This window comes from Pelophylax lessonae (assembly GCF_965119305.1).
Source record: "Pelophylax lessonae genome assembly, chromosome: 6".
NCBI lineage: Eukaryota > Metazoa > Chordata > Amphibia > Anura > Ranidae > Pelophylax > Pelophylax lessonae.
Window position 1 is genome coordinate 52765074 of NC_138773.1, and position 19507 is coordinate 52784580.

Below are 19507 nucleotides of genomic sequence, written 5' to 3' on the forward strand. Positions count from 1 at the left end.
ATGTGACCTGCTCAATTAAGTGCCGGTTCAAACTAGTGCGGCTGCGGCGATCGCATGTAATGTCGGAGCGCACTGTTCCTTCATTACATGCGATCGGCTGTGCGGTGCGAGTTTATCCATACACTTTGTATGGCTAAATTCGCACCGCACCCGCAGCAAAGATGCACTGGACCCTTTTTTGCAGCCGCATCAGGATCGGATCGCACAGTGGTTCACACTTGTGCGATCCGATCCTGTGCGAACTGTAAGATCGCACTGCGATATGCGATCAATCTGGGGGTGTCGTTAAGATTACATTGACACCCCCAGCATATCTCATATGGCAGTGTGAACTGACAGGGGTGCGTTTGCGATGCGGGAACAGCCTGCGAATTCGCAGCCTTCCCGCATCGCATAAGTGTGAACCGGGGCTAAAAGAAAAAGACAAGGTTTTAAAGAAATGGCAGACCACGCAAGTGCTGGGGTCAGCCGCTGTCATTTCTGGGGTTTAATGACCATGATCTGAGGTGCTGAAGCTTGTTGAAAATCCGCTGAAGCCCACTAAGAGCTAGTTTTAGAGTTGTTGTTTATTATGGGTATTAATATATTATTATTAATATTATTATACAGGATTTATATAGTGCCAACAGTTTGCGCAGCGCTTTACAACATGAGGGCAGGCAATACAGTTACAATACAATTCAATACAGCAGGAATCGGAGGGTCCTGCCCGTTAGAGCTTTTAGTCTTTCTTATTTTAAATTTTTTTTTTTTTTTCCCAACAAAAATTTTTGTTAAAAATTGCTGTACACACTTCTACAAGTCAAAGCCCATTTTTAAAAGGCTTTAAAATGACAGCCAGCACTCTATATTTAAGGTATGTGTTTAACTTTCTGTACTTGACAATAATGCTTTCGCAAAGCTGCTTAAAGCTTTCTGAAGGTGTAAAAGCATTGTAAAAGCTTGTTGTACACGTTGCTCTTTCACATACTAAAGATTTAAGACAAGTTCCTTGTGTATAGTGGTTCATTGTGGTGCTTCCTAAAGGTAAGCTATATTGCTTAATGTTTCCCATAAACCAATTCCATTTTAATTGTATTTGTGCCAGTCATTTCTGGGCTGCTTGCAAAACCGTTCACTGCTGAACTTTAATTATTTCAGAGCTCGGGCGATGACAAAAACAAAGCCGGTGGCAAGAAAGTGGAGGGCAAGAAAGCGGAGGGCAAAACCAAGAAGACTACTGGTGAAAAGAAAAAGAAGTCAGAGTCCTCGTCCCTTAAGTCCCCCAAGTCCCCCAAAAAGCCCAAAGACCAGAGCCCACGCAAAAGAGGAAGGCCGCCCAAGGACGATAAGGTGCGAAGTGCATACCACTGTGTGTGTGTATATACATAGTGGTCATAGTCCCTTCTGTATATGCAAGAAACTAAATGGCTGTCAAACTTTGTAGCAGTTTAAGATGAAAGGTGTTACGTATTTTGTTTTCCATGTCACATCAGTATGTGCTTTCCCAAATGGTGTGATCCATTAAAAAAAAAAAAAAAAAAAAAAAATTTATTTATATATATATATATATTATATAATTTTTTTTTTTGTGCGTGTATATACAGTATCTCACAAAAGTGAGTACACCCCCTCACATTTTTGTAAAATGTTCTATTATATCTTTTCATGTGATGACAAATTGCTACAATCCAATACAGATTGTATAACAGTGGAAATTTGCTGTCCCCTCAAAATAACTCAACACACAGCCATTAATCTCTAAACCGCTGGCAACAAAAGTGAGTACACCCCTAAGTAAAAATGTCCAAATTGGGCCCAAAATGTCAATATTTTGTGTGGCCAGCATTATTTTCCAGCACTGCCTTAACCCTCTTGGACATGGAGTTGACCAGAGGTTCACAGATTGCCACTGGAGTTCTCTTCCACTCCTCCATGATGACATCACGGAGCTGGTGGATGTTGGAGACCATGCGCTCCTCCACCTTCAGTTTTGAGGATGCCCAACAGATGCTCAATAGGTTTTAGGTCTGGAGACATGCTTGGCCAGTCCATCACCTTTACCCTCAGCTTCTATAGCAAGGCAGTGGTCATCTTGGAGGTGTTTGGGGTTGTTATGTTGGAATACTGCCCGGTGGCCCAGTCTCCGATGGGAGGGGATCATGCTCTGCTTCAGTATGTCACAGTACATGTTGGCATTCATAGTTTCCTCAATGAACTGTAGCTCCCCAGTGCCGGCAGCACTCATGCAGCCCCAGACCATGACACTTCCACCACCATGCTTGACTGATGACAAGTCACACTTGTCTTTGTACTCGCCTGGTTGGCACCACACACGCTTGATACCATCTGAACCAAATAAGTTTGTCTTGGTCTCATCAGACCACAGGACATGGTTCCAGTAATCCATGTCCTTAATCTGCTTGTCTTCAGCAAACTGTTTGTGGGCTTTCTTGTGCATCATCTTTAGAAGAGGCTTCCTTCTGGGACGACAGCCATGCAGACCAATTTGATGCAGTGTGCGGCGTATGGTCTGAGCACTGACAGGCTGACCCCCACACCCCTTCACCCTTTGCAGCAATGCTGGAAACACTCATACATCTATTTCCCAAAGACAACCTCTGGTTATGATGCTGCACACATGCACACAACTTCTTTGGTTGACCATGGCGAGGCCTGTTCTGAGTGGAACCTGCCCTGTTAAACCACTGTATGGTCTTGGTCACCGTGCTGCAGCTCAGTTTCAGGGTCTTGGCAATCTTATTATAGCCTAGGCCATCTTTTTGTAGAGAAACGATTCTTCTTTTTTTTTTTTTTTCAGATCCTCAGAGTTCTTTGCCATGAGGTGCCATGTTGAACTTCCAGTGACCAGTATGAGAGAGTGAGCGATAACACCAAATGTAACACACCTGCTTTCCATTCACACCTAAGAGCTTGTTCGCTAACGAGTCACATGGCACCGGGGAGGGAAAATTACTACTTGGGCCCAATTTGGACATTTTCACTTTTGTTGCCAGCGGTTTAGACATTAATGGCTGTGTGCTGAGTTATTTTGAGGGGACAGCAAATGTACACTGTTATACAAGCTGTACACTCACTACTTTACATTGTAGCAAAGTGTCATTTCTTCAGTGTTGTCACATGAAAAGATATAATATATTTACAGAAATGTGAGGGGTGTATTAACATTTGTGAGATTATCATACAATTATTTATTTTTTCCTTGGTGGGTACCTACCTATTATCTGAATGGACCTCAGTTTGTGGAAATGTAGGCCAGTGAGTTCCCTGGTTCCTAGCACCGTCCTTTTTTTTATGTTCTTGGGTTTGTCGCACAGCATCATGTGACAAGGAAAAAGAAAAACCCCGCTGAATGTCACTGTAGTGAATAAAATTCTAATTTAATGTCAAACTATAGTCCAAATTATTAAAAGTACTTTTTTAGGTAATGCTGAGGGATAAGGACCCCAGTCTATGTCTTTGTTCCCATTGGGGAGCTATCCAATTCATGTTTGGTCAGGGAGCAGAAACTCTCCATCAGGGCAAAGACTGCGATAAAGAAAGTGAGGGAACATTCCACAATGGGGACAAATAACTTGGAAAAAATAGCTTACGGAGGTTCCATCCTTCACCACTCTGTCCAAACTGTGAGTCTGAGGTTCTACTTTAAAAGAAAATTGAGTTTGACTTGAGCATGGTTGCAGTGCTTCCTGGATCATGATACCTAAGACATTTTCCATAAACCTTAAATACGGTATTGTATGACTCACTGCAGCGATCGGTGTGGTGCTTGGCACTGACTGCAAAGCTAATGAACCAGCTGACTAACTTTAAGGGAACCTGTCTGATGTGGTTTCATGTTCAAGAGGTCCTTGCAGTAAAATGTCTGTTTGCAAAATTTCGGCTGCCCTGCATTCCCTAGGATCTAACCAGAAGTAGGACATCCTCGCCAAGGCAACGTGGGCAGAAGTCAGGGGAGAGGTAAGTAGTATTCAAACTTTTTTCTTTTTGCAGGCACATTTTGCACCTACTTACAGTAGGTGATAAGGGTGTAAAGCTTGATTGTTTTCTATGGGATAAAATAATACAACATATCTTAACCTGCTGTCCCGTGGTCCAGGCCTATTCCTTTCAGTGCTTAATTGTGGCTGCAGGTACTGCGTTGTACAAGATGAAGTTAGTGAGAGGGGCAGCTACAAGAAAGATTAAAGGGTTAGTTTAACCTTACAGAAAAAATGTAAAGATGAACACTGTACATTCCCTCAACCCACTCCCACAACCTGGTCCCTGTTGTACTCCAACCCAATCCCTACTCTTACCTCTTCTCTATGCAACGCTTCTGGGGTGGACCAGAGCGATTTCACTGCCGACAAATCCGAATCTCTGGTCTATCCTGGAAGTGCTGGACAGAGAAGAGGGAGCAGAGCGGGGATTTCAAATCCCCATACAGCTGGACTGGCTGCATGGGCACAGACAGCTCAGCATACCAAGAGGTAAGTATAGTTGGGAAGGTGTATGTTGTTGGTTCACCTTTACGTGTTTTCTGTAAAGATGGACTAACCATTTAGTTACCCTCTGCAGCAAAGTGTCACTTGTATCCAAAAGCATACCTGCTGTGTATTTACCCTGGATTTATGGAAAGCCTGCTTGCACCTCATGCCATGTTTTCTACTGCCGACTTCAGTGTCCCTACAGGAGCGAAAAGGAACAATTGCATGTCTTAGGGAAACTGTATTCGCTCTGTCCAGCCTGTTAAATACTTGCAGTGACTGTACACAGCTCCTGATCTTCATGACCATTGGGTTATACTGCCCTCTACAGGAGTAGGATACTAGGCAGAAAAAGAATCTGGCTACGCCTATGGGCAGTCCCAGGGGATATATATCTATCTCTATCTCTATCTCTATCTCTATCTCTATCTCTATCTCTATCTCTATCTCTATCTCTATCTCTATCTCTATCTCTATCTCTATCTCTATCTCTATCTCTATCTCTATCTCTATCTCTATCTCTATCTCTATCTCTATCTCTATCTCTATCTCTATCTCTATCTCTATCTCTATCTCTATCTCTATCTCTATCTCTATCTCTGTGTGTGTATGCCCTCTCTCTGCTATAGTTACTCAGTTCCTTGCTGGGATCTCTGGTCCTGGCAATTTTTTTTTTTTTTTTTTTTTTTTTTTTTTTTTAAAGATAGAACATTTTCTCCTGGTTCTTCCTGTGAGATCTACAATCAACTGCCAGACTGGGCGACAGTCTGGGTAATCTAGATCCAGTGGTTACTACAGTCTGGCCAGCAAGCATGCGCAGACATCAGCTCCACTGGATGGGGGCTGGCCTGCGAGTTAAATGGCTCGCGAGGTCACCTGGAGGGTTTTGGGTTGGACTTGGGACGGTCAGGACCCCGGGTTCCCCTCCTTCCCGCCAGGCACTCCCCTTAATCTGCCCCCCCCCCTCCTCTTATGCTGGGGCTATGTGGGTGGTCTGGTCCACCTCCTTGGGTGGGAGCAGGGCGCTATGCTGGCGATGGGGGCCGGGGGGGTGCGCCGCCGGCAACCAGACAATCCGCTATGTGGGGGATTGTACCTGGTGGGGACTCCTGCCAGGGGCCCTCTGTCCTGCCTGGGCCTCTCCTTGAAGCATAGGGAGCCCTCCTAGGTCCTTGGGAACCTCGTTGTGATTTCGGTGGTGGGAGCCCCTCCTCATCCCCTGGCGCTTACCTTCACATTCCAATACAGTGGGTACGGAAAGTATTCAGACCCCCTTAAATTTTTCACTCTTTGTTATATTGCAGCCATTTGCTAAAATCATTTAAGTTCATTCTTCTTCCTCATGAATGTACACATAGCACCCCATACTGACAGAAAAACACAGAATTGTTGACATTGTTGCAGATTTATTAAAAAAGAAAAACATCACATGGTCCTAAGTATTCAGACCCTTTGCTCAGTATTTAGTAGAAGCCCCCTTTTTGATCTAATACAGCCAGGAGTCTTTTTGGGAAAGATGCAACAAGTCTTTCACACCTGGATTTGGGGATCCTCTGCCATTCCTCCTTGCAGATCCTCTCCAGTTCTGTCAGGTTGGATGGTAAACGTTGGTGGACAGCCATTTTTAGGTCTCTCCAGAGATGCTCAATTGGGTTTAAGTCAGGGCTCTGGCTGGGCCATTCAAGAACAGTCACGGAGTTGTGAAGCCACTCCTTCGTTATTTTAGCTGTGTGCTTAGGGTCATTGTCTTGTTGGAAGGTAAACCTTCGGCCCAGTCTGAGGTCCAGAGCACTCTGGAGAAGGTTTTTGTCCAGTATATCCCTGTACTTGGCCGCATTCATCTTTCCCTCGATTGCAACCAGTCGTCCTGTCCCTGCAGCTGAAAAACACCCCCACAGCATGATGCTGCCACCACCATGCTTCACTGTTGGGACTGTATTGGACAGGTGATGAGCAGTGCCTGGTTTTCTCCACACATACCGCTTACAATTAAGGCCAAAAAGTTCTATTTTGGTCTCATCAGACCAGAGAATCTTATTTCTCACCATCTTGGAGTCCTTCAGGTGTTTTTTTTAGCAAACTCCATGCGGGCTTTCATGTGTCTTACACTGAGGAGAGGCTTCCATTGGGCCACTCTGCCATAAGGCCCCGACTGGTGGAGGGCTGCAGTGATGGTTGACTTTCTGCAACTTTCTCCCATCTCCTGACTGCATCTCTGGAGCTCAGCCACAGTGATCTTTGGGTTCTTCTTTACCTCTCTCACCAAGGCTCTTTTCCCCCGATAGCTCAGTTTGGCCGGACGGCCAGCTCTAGGAAGGGTTCTGGTCGTCCCAAACGTCTTCCATTTGAGGATTATGGAGGCCACTGTGCTCTTAGGAACCTTAAGTGCAGCAGAAATCTTTTTTAACCTTGGCCAGATCTGTGCCTTGCCACAATTCTGTCTCTGAGCTCTTCAGGCAGTTCCCTTTGACCTAATTATTCTCATTTGCTCTGACATGCATTGTGATCTGGAAGGTCTTATATAGACAGGTGTGTGGCTTTTCTAATCAAGTCCAATCAGTATAATCGAACACACCTGGACTCAAATGAAGGTGTAGAACCATCTCAAGGATGATCAGAAGAAATAGAAAGCACCTGAGTTAAATATATGAGTGTCACAGCAAAGGGTCTGAATACTTAGGACCATGTGATATTTCAGTTTTTCTTTTTTAATAAATCTGCAACAATGTCAACAATTCTGTGTTTTTCTGTCAGTATGGGGTGCTATGTGAACATTCATGAGGAAGAAGAATGAACTTAAATGATTTTAGCAAATGGCTTCAATATAACAAAGAGTGAAAAATTTAAGGGGGTCTGAATACTTTCCGTACCCACTGTATGTGCCGGTCACCATCGCTTCCTCTTTGCCGTGGGAGAGGAGCATTATCAATTTGTGGTGTTACCCTTTGGTCTCGCCTCTGCTCCTCGGGTCTTTACAAATGTGTTAGCATTGGTATGCCAATGGGGGATCGCCGTACTGGGCTACTTGGACGACCTCCTTCTGCGAGCAGAGTCTCCTACTGCTCTAATGCAAAACCTTGAAATCGCCATACGAACTCCTAAGGGAGTTCGGCTGGATTCTGAATTTTCAGAAGTCTGCCCTGGTTCTGTCCACAAAGCTGGACTATCTGGGTCTGACTCTGGACTTGGCCTTAGCCAGAGTGCTACTTCCTCTGGACTAAAGCCTCGTACATACGCAACGATTCGGCAGATTGTCGGCTTGTTAGTATGATGATTCCGACAACCGACTGCGACTTTTCGGCCGAACAAAATCTGGTGTGCATGCTATAAAATTTTTGTTGGCCGTCACCAGAACGGCCGATTGTTCTTCAGTCAGTACAGATTTTGGCAGACAAAAATGTGATGAGCAAGACTGGGCATGCTCAGAGAAGAAAAAACACACGAAAAGTAAACCATCACATGACATCACTTCTGAAGTTGGTTTTTGTTCGCCGATAAAATTTGTGTGCAGTCTAGAGCACATTTTAACCAACACAACAACACTGGACAAAAGACGGCCGATCGGTCGGCCAACAATTGTTGCGTGTGTACGAGGCTTTACTCTAGAAATTGCAGGCTTCAATTCGTCTCCTGCTGTCCATCAATTGGTCATCCCTCCGGACTATGTGGGTGCTGAGCCTGATGGTGTCTACCTTCGAGGCTGTTCTGTTTGCAGATTTCCTTACAAGGTCCCTGCAAAGGGAGATTCTGGCCAAATGGAACAAGAATCCGCAGTCTCTGGACAATCAGACCTGGCTGAGCTAGGGAACGAAGGAGTCCCTGATATGGTGGCTTAGCTCTCCGCCGCTTTGGCTGGGCAAATCCTTCCTCCCCTTGCATTGGACAATGGTCACCACGGATGCCAACCTATCCAGGTTGGAAAGCGTCCTTGGCAAACATTCTGCTCAAGGGATCTGAACACTGGAAGAGTTCAGACTACCGATCAGTGCAGAGGTTTGTGGCTCGGTCACGGGATCCTCTGGCGAACACCACAGACGTGCTTGTGGCCCTGTGGGAGTCAGTATCGTCTGATTTACGCCTTCCCCCTCAAGCTTCTGCCAAGACATCTACGCAGGATCGAGGCAGAAGGGATTACGGTCATCTTTGTGGCTCCAGACTGGCCTCGCCAGGCTTGGTATGCTGATCTGGTGCGGCTAGTCGCCAACGTTCCTTGGAAGCTTTCTCTTGGGATCTGCTGTCCCAAGGACCAATCTTCTATCCTGCTTTACAGTCGCTGGCTTTGACAGCTTGGCTGTTGAACATCCGGTGCTGATGGATAGGTTTATCTGAGTCACTGATTCCAACGCTGTTAAAAGCTAGGAAATCTACTTCTAGGAAGATTACCATCGTACGTGGAAGGTGTACATTGCGTGGTGTGAGTCTCTTGAGGTTCATCCCCGCTCCTTGGGGGCCCGGATCTTGGCCTTCCCTCAACGTGGGGTTGAACAGAAATTGGCCTTGAGTACCATTAAGGCCAGGTGTCGGCTTTGACGGTCTTCTTCCATGACCCTTGGCCACACACTCCCTGGTGCGTACCTTTCTTCAGGGGGTCCGACATTTGGTTCCTCCAGTACTGTCTCCGTTGCCCCCTTGGGACCTCGTTTAGTGTTTTTGGTCCTCCAGAAGCCTCCCTTTTGAGAATCTTTGGGAGATTCCCTTGCTTACGCTGTCTCAGAAGGTGGCTATGACTTCTGCTTGCAGGGTGTCTGAACTGGCTTCGTTCTCTTGTTGTTCACCTTATTTGGTGATTTACTGTTATGGTGGTTCTTTGCCCCTGTCCGTCATTTCCCCCCCCCCCCCCCCCCCCCCCCAAAGGTTGTATCTGACTTTCATTTGAATGAAGACATTGTGTTGCCTTCCCTGTGTACCAGGCCAAAACATCTGAAGGAAATTGCCTTGCATGCCTTGGATGTGGTCTGGACAATTGGAGTGTACCTGGAAGCTACGGAGTCTTTTAGAAAGTCAGACTCGCTATTTGTGCTCACGGATGGACTTCAGAAAGGGATGTCCGCTTCCTCTGCGGCCATTTCTAGGTGGATCAGACAGATGGTTATTCGGACCTATTCCATCTGGGGTCAGGTTCCTCCTTTCCCGGTCAAGGCGCACACAACTCAGGCACTTAGTGCCTCCTGGGCCTTCTGTCATCAGGCGTCAGTGACGCAGGTTTGCAAGGCGGCCACCTCAGTGCACACTTTCACAAAGTTCTATAAATTGGATGTGTTGCCACCTGCAGCTGCTTCTTTTGGCTGCAAGGTTTTGCAGGCTGCTGTTTAGAGGACCTTGTTCTCTTTGAGGGTGTATTTTTTCTTTTTTCAGGTGGGCTCCAGTTATTTTGGTTGAGCTCATGTTGGCTACTGTTTAGCCTTGGCAATTTTTTTGCAGTTCCCACTTCTCCCATGTTTAACACTGCTTTGGGATGTCCCAATGGTCATGAAGATCAGGTGTGTCCGTCAATGAACGAAAAAGAAAATTTCGATTTTTGACTTACCGTAAAATCCATTTCTCTGATGTTCATTGGCAGACACAATACCCACCCCTCTGTGAAGTTGTAATTCTTCTGACACTGCTTGTAACAAAACTGAGAACATATAGCAGAGAGGTGGATTATACCCCCTGGGACTACCCATAGGCGTAGCCAGATTATTTTTCTGCCTAGTGTCCTGCTCATGTAGGGGGCAGTATAACCCAATGGTCATGAAGATCAGGAGCTGTGTCCATTAATGAATATCAGAGAAATGGCTTTTACGGTAAGTCAAAAATACAATTTTTCAAATCCTGGGCTGCCAGAAAGGTGGTAATTCCCTTTTAGCAGGTATGTTTTTAGATACAAATGACACTGTGCTGACAGGGTCACTTTAACACAAGTCTGCACTCGTTCACTTAAATTGCCAACCTTTGTTAAAGATTCATCCTTAGGACACACGGGTTGATTTACTAAAAGTGGTGAGCGCAAAATACGGTGCAGCTCTGCAAAGAAACCAATCAGCTTCCATGATTTCTTGTCAAAGCTTGATTAAACAAGCTGAGGCTAGGTGACTACCATGCAGAGTTGCACTAGATTTAGCATTTTCCAGTTTTAGTAAATCAACCCCACAGACGAGTTTATTTACTAAGTGTACAAAAAAGTGGCCGCTTACTCCAGTCTATATCTGGCCTTTTCAACGAGGTGCACATGGAAGGGCAATCCACATCACAAACTTATTTCCTAGGTCACTTTCCAGCCTGCAAAACAATCAAATCGACTCTTAACAAAACCCTCAGTTTTTAACGTAAACTGTTTGCACACATTTGCAAAAATATTCGTGAGTCGCAGTGCAAATGAAAGTCTTGCTGATGTATCTTGGCTCTTCCTTACTCAGTATGTTCTTTAAAGTGTAAGTCCACCTTGACATTAAAATCCCTGCATCTATAGACCTCCACGGTCTTAACACTAACCTATCTAGCCCTGTAAAGAAATCATCAGTATACATACCCCTTCTTTTTTTTTTTTTTTTTAAGCCGGCCTGGTCTCATTTGGCAGAAGCTCTGCAGAGGACACGGCTAATAATGGCTGTGAAATGAATGGGGAGTGATGTCACCCATAGACTTAGTATGGGGCTTTCCGTTGTTGGATGTGTCCTCTGAACCTGTCTCTACAGTGACGCGGCGCCTGACAGCTCAGCGTGAGATCGAGTCGGATCGGCTTCAAAAAGGGTATATCTACTGATTTCTTCTTTAGAGGGCTAGACAGGTTAGTGTTAGATCGTGGATGTCTGTAGATGCAGGGATTTTAGTGTTGGGGTGGACTTCTACTTTAAGCAGTCAGGCTGCTGTCAGTGTGTCCTTCTGCAGTAGCTACACTCTCTCTCTCCATGGAGGTGCGCTGCGGCATCACAGCAAGGATTCAATTAGTGGAAGGTGAAAGCACAATCCCTTCTGCCTACATGTTTCGCCCCTCCCACTAATGTCAAGTGTTGAGGCCAATTTGGTTGTTTTGCAGGCTAGCTGGTAAGTGTGCTGGGAAATAGTTTGTGGGGGTTACTTTACTAAAACTGGAGAGTGCAAAATCTGGCGCAGCTGTGCATGGTAGCCAGTCTGCTTCCAACTTCAGCTTGTTGAATTAGGCTTTGACAATAATGCCTGGAAGCTGGTTGGTTTCTATGCAGAACTGCACCAGATTTCTCAAGTTTTAGTAAATCAACCCCTGGCCACCAGTGATGGTTAAACACACTTCCTCTATGTAGTGGGATCTTTAATGCCTGCAATCAGATTGTGTGTCTAACGTTCGCCTTCCTGCCTATATAGGACACCACGTCTCCCCAGCCGAGCTCCCTGAAGAAACTGGCCATGAAAACGGTGTCACGCTTCAGCTGGCCCCCACCCTCCAGTGAGGTAAGGATATACTCCTCGGCTCTCATGCCCAGCTCTCTAGTTTCCTTGTGTTCACAGTAATGTTTCTGGGAGTAAGCTGGTCACAAGATTCTCTTCTGTAAAGCATGAAACAAGTTACCGAGGGAGAGGGGAGCCTTGTAAATTGACTCTGGAACAGGGTTGTCATGGCAACCATCTGAGCCATTGATGCAGGCAGTTTGTCAGATATTTTAAGACTCATCACTAGACAAAGTAGGATGTAGTCAAAATCTACCAGTTACTCAAGGCCTGTGTGTTTAACCTTTTAACAACCAGATTTATTTTTTTCTATTCCCCCAACTTACCAGTGCTGCAGAGGGAGTCTGGAAAAATCTTACCACATATACCTCTATACCAGGGGTACTCAAATGTAAACTTGAAAGGTCCACTTACAAATTTTCCATTCAGTCCGAGGTCCGGAAAAGTGACCGTCAATTTCCAAATACAGAACACCAACAACAAAAAAAGGCATTTCCCAAAACTTGCCCCCATCCAATGCAGAGTGACCAGTGTGCGTGCCCCCATTAATGCAGAGCGACCAGTGTGCGTGCCCCCATTAATGCAGAGCGACCAGTGTGCGTGCCCCCATTAATGCAGAGCGACCATTGTGCATGCCCCTATTAATGCAGAGTGACCAGTGTGCGTGCCCCTATTAATGCAGAGTGACCAGTGTGCGTGCCCCTATTAATGCAGAGCGACCATGTGCGTGCCCCCATTAATGCAGAGCGACCAGTGTGCGTGCCCCCATTAATGCAGAGCGACCAGTGTGCGTGCCCCCATTAATGCAGAGTGACCATTGTGCGTGCCTTTATTAATGCAGAGCGACCAGTGTGCGTGCCCCCATTAATGCAGAGTGACCATTGTGCGTGCCTTTATTAATGCAGAGCGACCAGTGTGCGTGTCCCCATTAATGCAGAGCGACCAGTGTGCGTGTCCCCATTAATGCAGAGCGACCAGTGTGCGTGTCCCCATTAATGCAGAGCGACCAGTGTGCGTGTCCCCATTAATGCAGAGCGACCAGTGTGCGTGTCCCCATTAATGCAGAGCGACCAGTGTGCGTGTCCCCATTAATGCAGAGCGACCAGTGTGCGTGTCCCCATTAATGCAGAGCGACCAGTGTGCGTGTCCCCATTAATGCAGAGCGACCAGTGTGCGTGTCCCCATTAATGCAGAGCGACCAGTGTGCGTGTCCCCATTAATGCAGAGCGACCAGTGTGCGTGTCCCCATTAATGCAGAGCGACCAGTGTGCGTGTCCCCATTAATGCAGAGCGACCAGTGTGCGTGTCCCCATTAATGCAGAGCGACCAGTGTGCGTGTCCCCATTAATGCAGAGCGACCAGTGTGCGTGTCCCCATTAATGCAGAGCGACCAGTGTGCGTGTCCCCATTAATGCAGAGCGACCAGTGTGCGTGTCCCCATTAATGCAGAGCGACCAGTGTGCGTGTCCCCATTAATGCAGAGCGACCAGTGTGCGTGTCCCCATTAATGCAGAGCGACCAGTGTGCGTGTCCCCATTAATGCAGAGCGACCAGTGTGCGTGTCCCCATTAATGCAGAGCGACCAGTGTGCGTGTCCCCATTAATGCAGAGCGACCAGTGTGCGTGTCCCCATTAATGCAGAGCGACCAGTGTGCGTGTCCCCATTAATGCAGAGCGACCAGTGTGCGTGTCCCCATTAATGCAGAGCGACCAGTGTGCGTGTCCCCATTAATGCAGAGCGACCAGTGTGCGTGTCCCCATTAATGCAGAGCGACCAGTGTGCGTGTCCCCATTAATGCAGAGCGACCAGTGTGCGTGTCCCCATTAATGCAGAGCGACCATGTGCGTCCCCCCATTAATGAAGAGTGACCAGTGACCCATGCCCCCATTAATGAAGAGTGTCCAGTGACATCAGCGGGGGGGGGGGGGGGTCAGAATGGAGAGGATCGGAGTGGCTGTGTGTTGCACTGGCAGCACCGCATGATTACAAAAAGCAGAGTTCTTCTGCTTACCCGGTGAGGATGTCATTCGAAGTCCTGCCTCCTGGACCAGCTCCCATGATAGACATCACCAGTGTTCTGTCTATCATAGGTAAGAGCCGGCCCAGGAGGCGGAACTTTGTAGGACAGCCTCTCCGCCGGGTAAGCAGAAGAACTCTGCTTTTTGTAATCATGCGGCGCTGCAAGTGTAAGACACAGCCACTCCGATCCTCTCCATTCTGACCCCTGCTGATGACAGACGGAAGGAGACCACTTCGAAGGTCCAGATTGAAGTCCGTGTGGGTCCGGAGGCGGCCCGGAGTCCGCCTATTGAGGACCCCGGCTCTATACTATACATCTTATGGCACTTTTGGGCATCTCTCCCTACATGCCCTCTTTTTTTCTTATTTATGTTTTTTGCCATATAAGTATCACTCTGTTGATTCATTTTTGATTTTTTGAGAGTGAGTAGGTCTTATCAATTTATTTTTGTGATTATAGATAGTGACTATATCAGCAATACTTTTTCTTCTGCAGAGGGGGTCTGTCTGGTTTGCATTTTTTGGATCAGCACTTCCCAAAGATATGAAATGCCCACATTACTTCTGGTGGCCAGACCCTGTGATCTTTGCCTAGCAATTATGGCCACAGGTTCAGGTTAAATGATCCAGGATAATACTGGAGTAGCGTGTTCTATGCAGATACCAGCTTTTCTAATTTGGTGATTAACCTTTACCCTCCTGCATCTCGCAGCACAACTGTGGCATCTTGGCAACCTGTTCAGAGGGCTCCATGCTGCATTGGGCCCTGTAGAGGGGATGCTTAAAGAGGAAGTGTAATACTTTGTCTTATTTCCTCTTTCCCTGCCTGCTCAACATCAGATCATCTTCTTTTGAAGGTATACCACTTTTAAGAACCAGTGATGTCACCACTGGGTCTGCCTGCCCTAGTTTAATGGGGGGGGGGGGGGGGCATGCAGTCTCCTATTAACGTTGCAGCACCCTGCCTCCAGATCTTTTAAGTGCCCAAGTGTTATTGGGGAAAAAAAAACACATTCCTAGCATCCCCTTTTAGATGTGCATGCTACCATCTGCTGGCCACTACATGCTGCAGATTTTAGCTGTGCAGTCTTCTGATCAGTTGCTTGAGCATTCACATCTATAGGGCTGTGGGGATCAGTTGCTTGAGCATTCACATCTATAGGGCTGTGGGGTGATATGTTCTTACCTAGGAATATATAAATAAACGGGTTATGGACTCCACCAGGAATGGAAAGGAGATATATATATATATATATATATATATATACATACATACATACATACATACATACATACATACATACATACATACATACATACATACATAGCATTCCTGATGGTTAAAACACTATAAACAAAACCTATTTTTAAAACCAATTTTCTAAAACAAAAAAACCCTCCACTGTACTACAGATGGATGACCAAGTGCATATTGTATATAGGTTAAACACAAAGTATTTGACGTAGCAAGGATAAACTCATATATATATATATATATATATATATATATATATATATATATATATATATATAATATTGTGATGCCCAAGCAGCAAAAAATGTGAAAAAAATGTATCCATATGAGAATCCTATATTGATAGATCAAATAGAACACAGGCAGTGTCTATATAGACTCGGGTCCATATAGTGATGTAAAGGTTCATTAACTTTGAAAGTCAACATGGGGTATGTTCTTGCATATAATGCTTAGTAACGAAATAATGGCAAAGAATGTAAATGGCTGTGAGAGGTGGGAAATGACAATACGGCTCCAGGGGAGGAGGGGACCATACGGCTCCAGGGGAGGAGGGGACCATACGGCTCCAGGGGAGGAGGGGACCATACGGCTCCAGGGGAGAGGGGACTGATGATTAAGTCCTTCAAGCAGGAAACAAAGGCAGCTCAATAAAGCTGCTGCATTTTCAAGGGGTTCTATTGTAGAAACGTTAATTGAGTATGTTTCAATACAAGAAAGGACTTGCTACAAATTTGGGGGGGAAAGATGGTAAGGTTGGAATTCAGCTTTAAACACTAACTTAGCGAAACCTCTATTTGCATACACTAAGCTCAGGAATCTCAGGGATGGGTACAGTCCATGCAGGTACTCGTGGGGCCTACACTTTCTTTTCAGTTCTGGATGATTTAATATTATTAAAGACAGGCTCTCATTAAAGCTGAGTATTCCTTGTCCTGGTATAGAGGGAAGCATCTCAGTTTCTCTCTCTGTTCGATTGCAGCGCTCTCGGGACGATCCTCACTTCTACCACTTCCTGCTCAGCCAGACCGAGAAGGTAGGCCAAGCAATGCACGAGCAGACTTGAGGACTGTCCCACAATGGACTTTGATAAGACTCACTGTAAATATGTTGCTTTCTCAATGTAACCTGTTACTTACTCTTTGGGTTGACTTGTATGATGGTGACCCACTGTTCCCATAATCCTCTTTCTTATGAGCTAAATGGTTCATTGTGTTCTATTTTTCGTTCCTTGGTTTGTTGGAAGTAAAGTGGATTGTACGGTTGACATGTAGGAGTGAGTTTGAGCAGCTTTAGGGGCCCTTGGTACTTCCCATCATTATTGTACTTTGTTTTATAAATGTTGTCTGGCATTTGATCATTCAAGTGTGTCTTTATTTTTTTTTTCCCCTTAAGGTGTTACTAAACCCAGAAACCTGCATTCACTATATCTGGTCTCGCACAGTAAACAACATGGGAATGCAATAGTTTACTGCTAAATACCTTTTCTCGTCGGCAGTATATAGCAGTCTTGTGACTTCCATCAGTGTCTGGTTAAAACTTGTGGGAGGAGTTTTCAATCTCTTCTGATTGTCCTATGAGGCTGCAGGACCCCTGACCTTCTGGACAGTGCTGATTGGCCTTGTGCTGATCACATGCACCCTCCCAAGAAATTAAAAAAAAAAAAAACAACTTTGTAGCGATACACACTAAACTGAGCATGTACAGCTTACCCACAAGGCTCTGTACTAGCTGGAGATGGATTGGGGAGAGTGGAAAAAGGGGAGGGTCAGAGAAGACGGGATCAAACAGCTTTTTTGCACAGTTCAGAGTATTAACCCCTCAGGTTCTATGGTAAATATAACAAGCATTCTTCACTGCATATACAGACTGATTTTACTATTGTGGGTTTAGTAACACTTTAAGCTCTTGCTATGGTTGATGCAGCTTTGTAATGTTATTTTGAAGGCTTAGTCCATATTTTACCATTAAACCATGTTTTGTGTTACAGCCACCTTTTAAACAAGGTATAAAACATCCCCCAAAATCCATACCGCCCCCTTACCTGAATGAATGACTATACAGTATCTCACAAAAGTGAGTACGCCCCTCACATTTTTGTAAATATTTTATTATCTTCATGTGACAACACTGAAGAAATGACACTTTGCTACAATGTAAAGTAGGGAGTGTACAGCTTGTATAACAGTGTAAATTTGCTGTCCCCTCAAAATAACTCAGCACACAGCCATTAATGTCTAAACCGCTGGCAACAAAAGTGAGTACACCCCTAAGTGAAAATGTCCAAATTGGGCCCAATTAGCCATTTTCCCTCCCCGGTGTCATGTGACTCGTTAGTGTTACAAGGTCTCAGGTGTGAATGAGGAGCAGGTATGTTAAATTTAGTTATTCCTCTCACTCTTACTGGTCACTGGAAGTTCAACATGGCACCTCATGGCAAAGAACTCTCTGAGGATCTGAAAAAAAAAATGTTGCTCCACATAAAGATGGCCTAGGCTATAAGAAGATTGCCTAGACCCCGAAATTGAGCTGCATCATGGTGGCCAAGACCATACAGTGGTTTCACATGATGGGTTCCACTCAGAACAGGCCTCGCCATGGTCAACTAAAGAAATTGAGTGCATGTGCTCAACATCCTATCCAGAGATTCTTTGGGAAATAGACGTATGAGTGCTGCCAGAATTGCTGCAGAGGTTGAAGGGGTGGGGGGGTCAGCCTGTCAGTGCTCAGACCATACGCTGCACACTGCATCAAATTGGTCTGCATGGCTGTCATCCCAGAAGGAAGTCTCTTCTACAGATGATGCACAAGAAATCCTGCAAACAGTTTGCTGAAGACAAGCAGACTAAGGACATGGATTACTGGAACCATGTCCTGTGGTCTGATGAGACCAAGATAAACTTATTTGGTTCAGATGGTGTCAGGCGTGTGTGGTGGCAACCAGGTGAGGAGTACAAAGACAAGTGTGTCTTGCCTACAGTCAAGCATGGTGGTGGGGGTGTCATTGTCTGGGGCTGCATGAGTGCTGCCGATACTGGGGAGCTACAGTTCATTGAGGGAACCATGAATGCCAACATGTACTGTGACATACTGAAGCAGAGCATGATCCCCTCCCTTCGCAGACTGGGCCGCAGGGCAGTATTCCAACAGAAGCACCCCAAACACCTCCAAGATGACCACTGCCTTTCTAAAGCAGCTGAGGGTAAAGGTGATGGACTGGCCAAGCATGTCTCCAGACCCAAACCCTATTGAGCATCTGTGGGGCATCCTCAAACGGAAGGTGGAGGAGCGCAAGGTCTCTAACATCCCCCAGCTCCGTGATGTCATCATGGAGGAGTGGAAGAGGACTCCAGTGGCAACCTGTGAAGCTCTGGTGAACTTCATGCCCAAGAAGGTTAAGGCAGTGCTGGCCACACAAATATTGACACTTTGAGCCCAATTTGGACACTTTCACCTAGGGGTGTACTCTCTTTTGTTGCCAGCGGTTTCATGTTGTCACATGAAAAGATATAAAATATTTTCAAACACGTGAGGGATGTACTCACCTTTTGTATGTGTGGTGATATATCTATCTAATATTTATCTTGATTTATATTTATCTATCTATCCTCTCATGGAAGAATCCTGGTTTGTTGGGGGGGGGGGGGGGGGCGTTGTGCAAGCTGAGATTGTATACTAACCTTGACTACAACTTCTACCTGGCACTATAGTACAGAGCACCGTGACATACCTCCCCTCTTTAACCACTCTGTAGTCCAAAATCATTTTAGCGCTCATGCACATGGAGCCTAAAAAAAAGTGTCACTTTAACAGGCGTTGAGCTTTTTTTTTTTTTTTTTTTTTTTTTTTTTTTTTTTCTTCTTTTTTTTTTTTTTTTTCAGCCTGGTATTGCGCCTCTGTGTCCATGCACGTAAGGGGAGTGTTTTTACAAGCTGAAAAAAACAAAAACCATGGCATGTTAGGTAAAGAAGCTGAAGAGCAGAGGAAAAATGCAGAATGCATCTTGCGTATTGCATTGCAGTGGCCAGAATAAATTATTATTCTGGCCTATAGAATGCTTTAATGCTCAAACTGTAAACATGTGCAATGAGTATTTTAGTGCTTTTTACCTTAGCATTTTCCTAACAGGAGTTCCACCTTTCATAAACAGATGCCCCATGTGCATTAGGCCTTAGTAAATGCACTTTTTTGGTTGTGGATAATGCATATCAAAGGTACATACGTCCACATAAACATGAAGATTTTGTATTAAAAATGATTGGAAGCAATGCCTACTTTTTAGTGTTCTGTTTATCCCATTCAGCCGCACCAGTGTGCTTACAGCAGGCATTAGATTTTCTGGTTTTATTTTTTAAA

General features: G+C 45.4%; 1 protein-coding gene across 5 annotated transcripts in view; it reads left to right on the plus strand.

The window, feature by feature from the left end:
• The window catches only part of GLYR1 (glyoxylate reductase 1 homolog), a 94654-nt gene that overhangs the window by 21365 nt on the left and 53782 nt on the right, over positions 1–19507 (plus strand). For 2 of the 5 annotated variants that reach the window (XM_082261827.1, XM_082261828.1), the window contains exons 5-7: positions 1141–1332; positions 11793–11879; positions 16134–16187. In XM_082261827.1, coding sequence (XP_082117953.1) covers positions 1141–1332; positions 11793–11879; positions 16134–16187 — 333 coding nt within the window. The remainder of the gene's footprint in view (positions 1–1140; positions 1333–11792; positions 11880–16133; positions 16188–19507) is intronic. The other 3 variants (XM_082261829.1, XM_082261830.1, XM_082261831.1) reach the window with 2 other exon arrangements.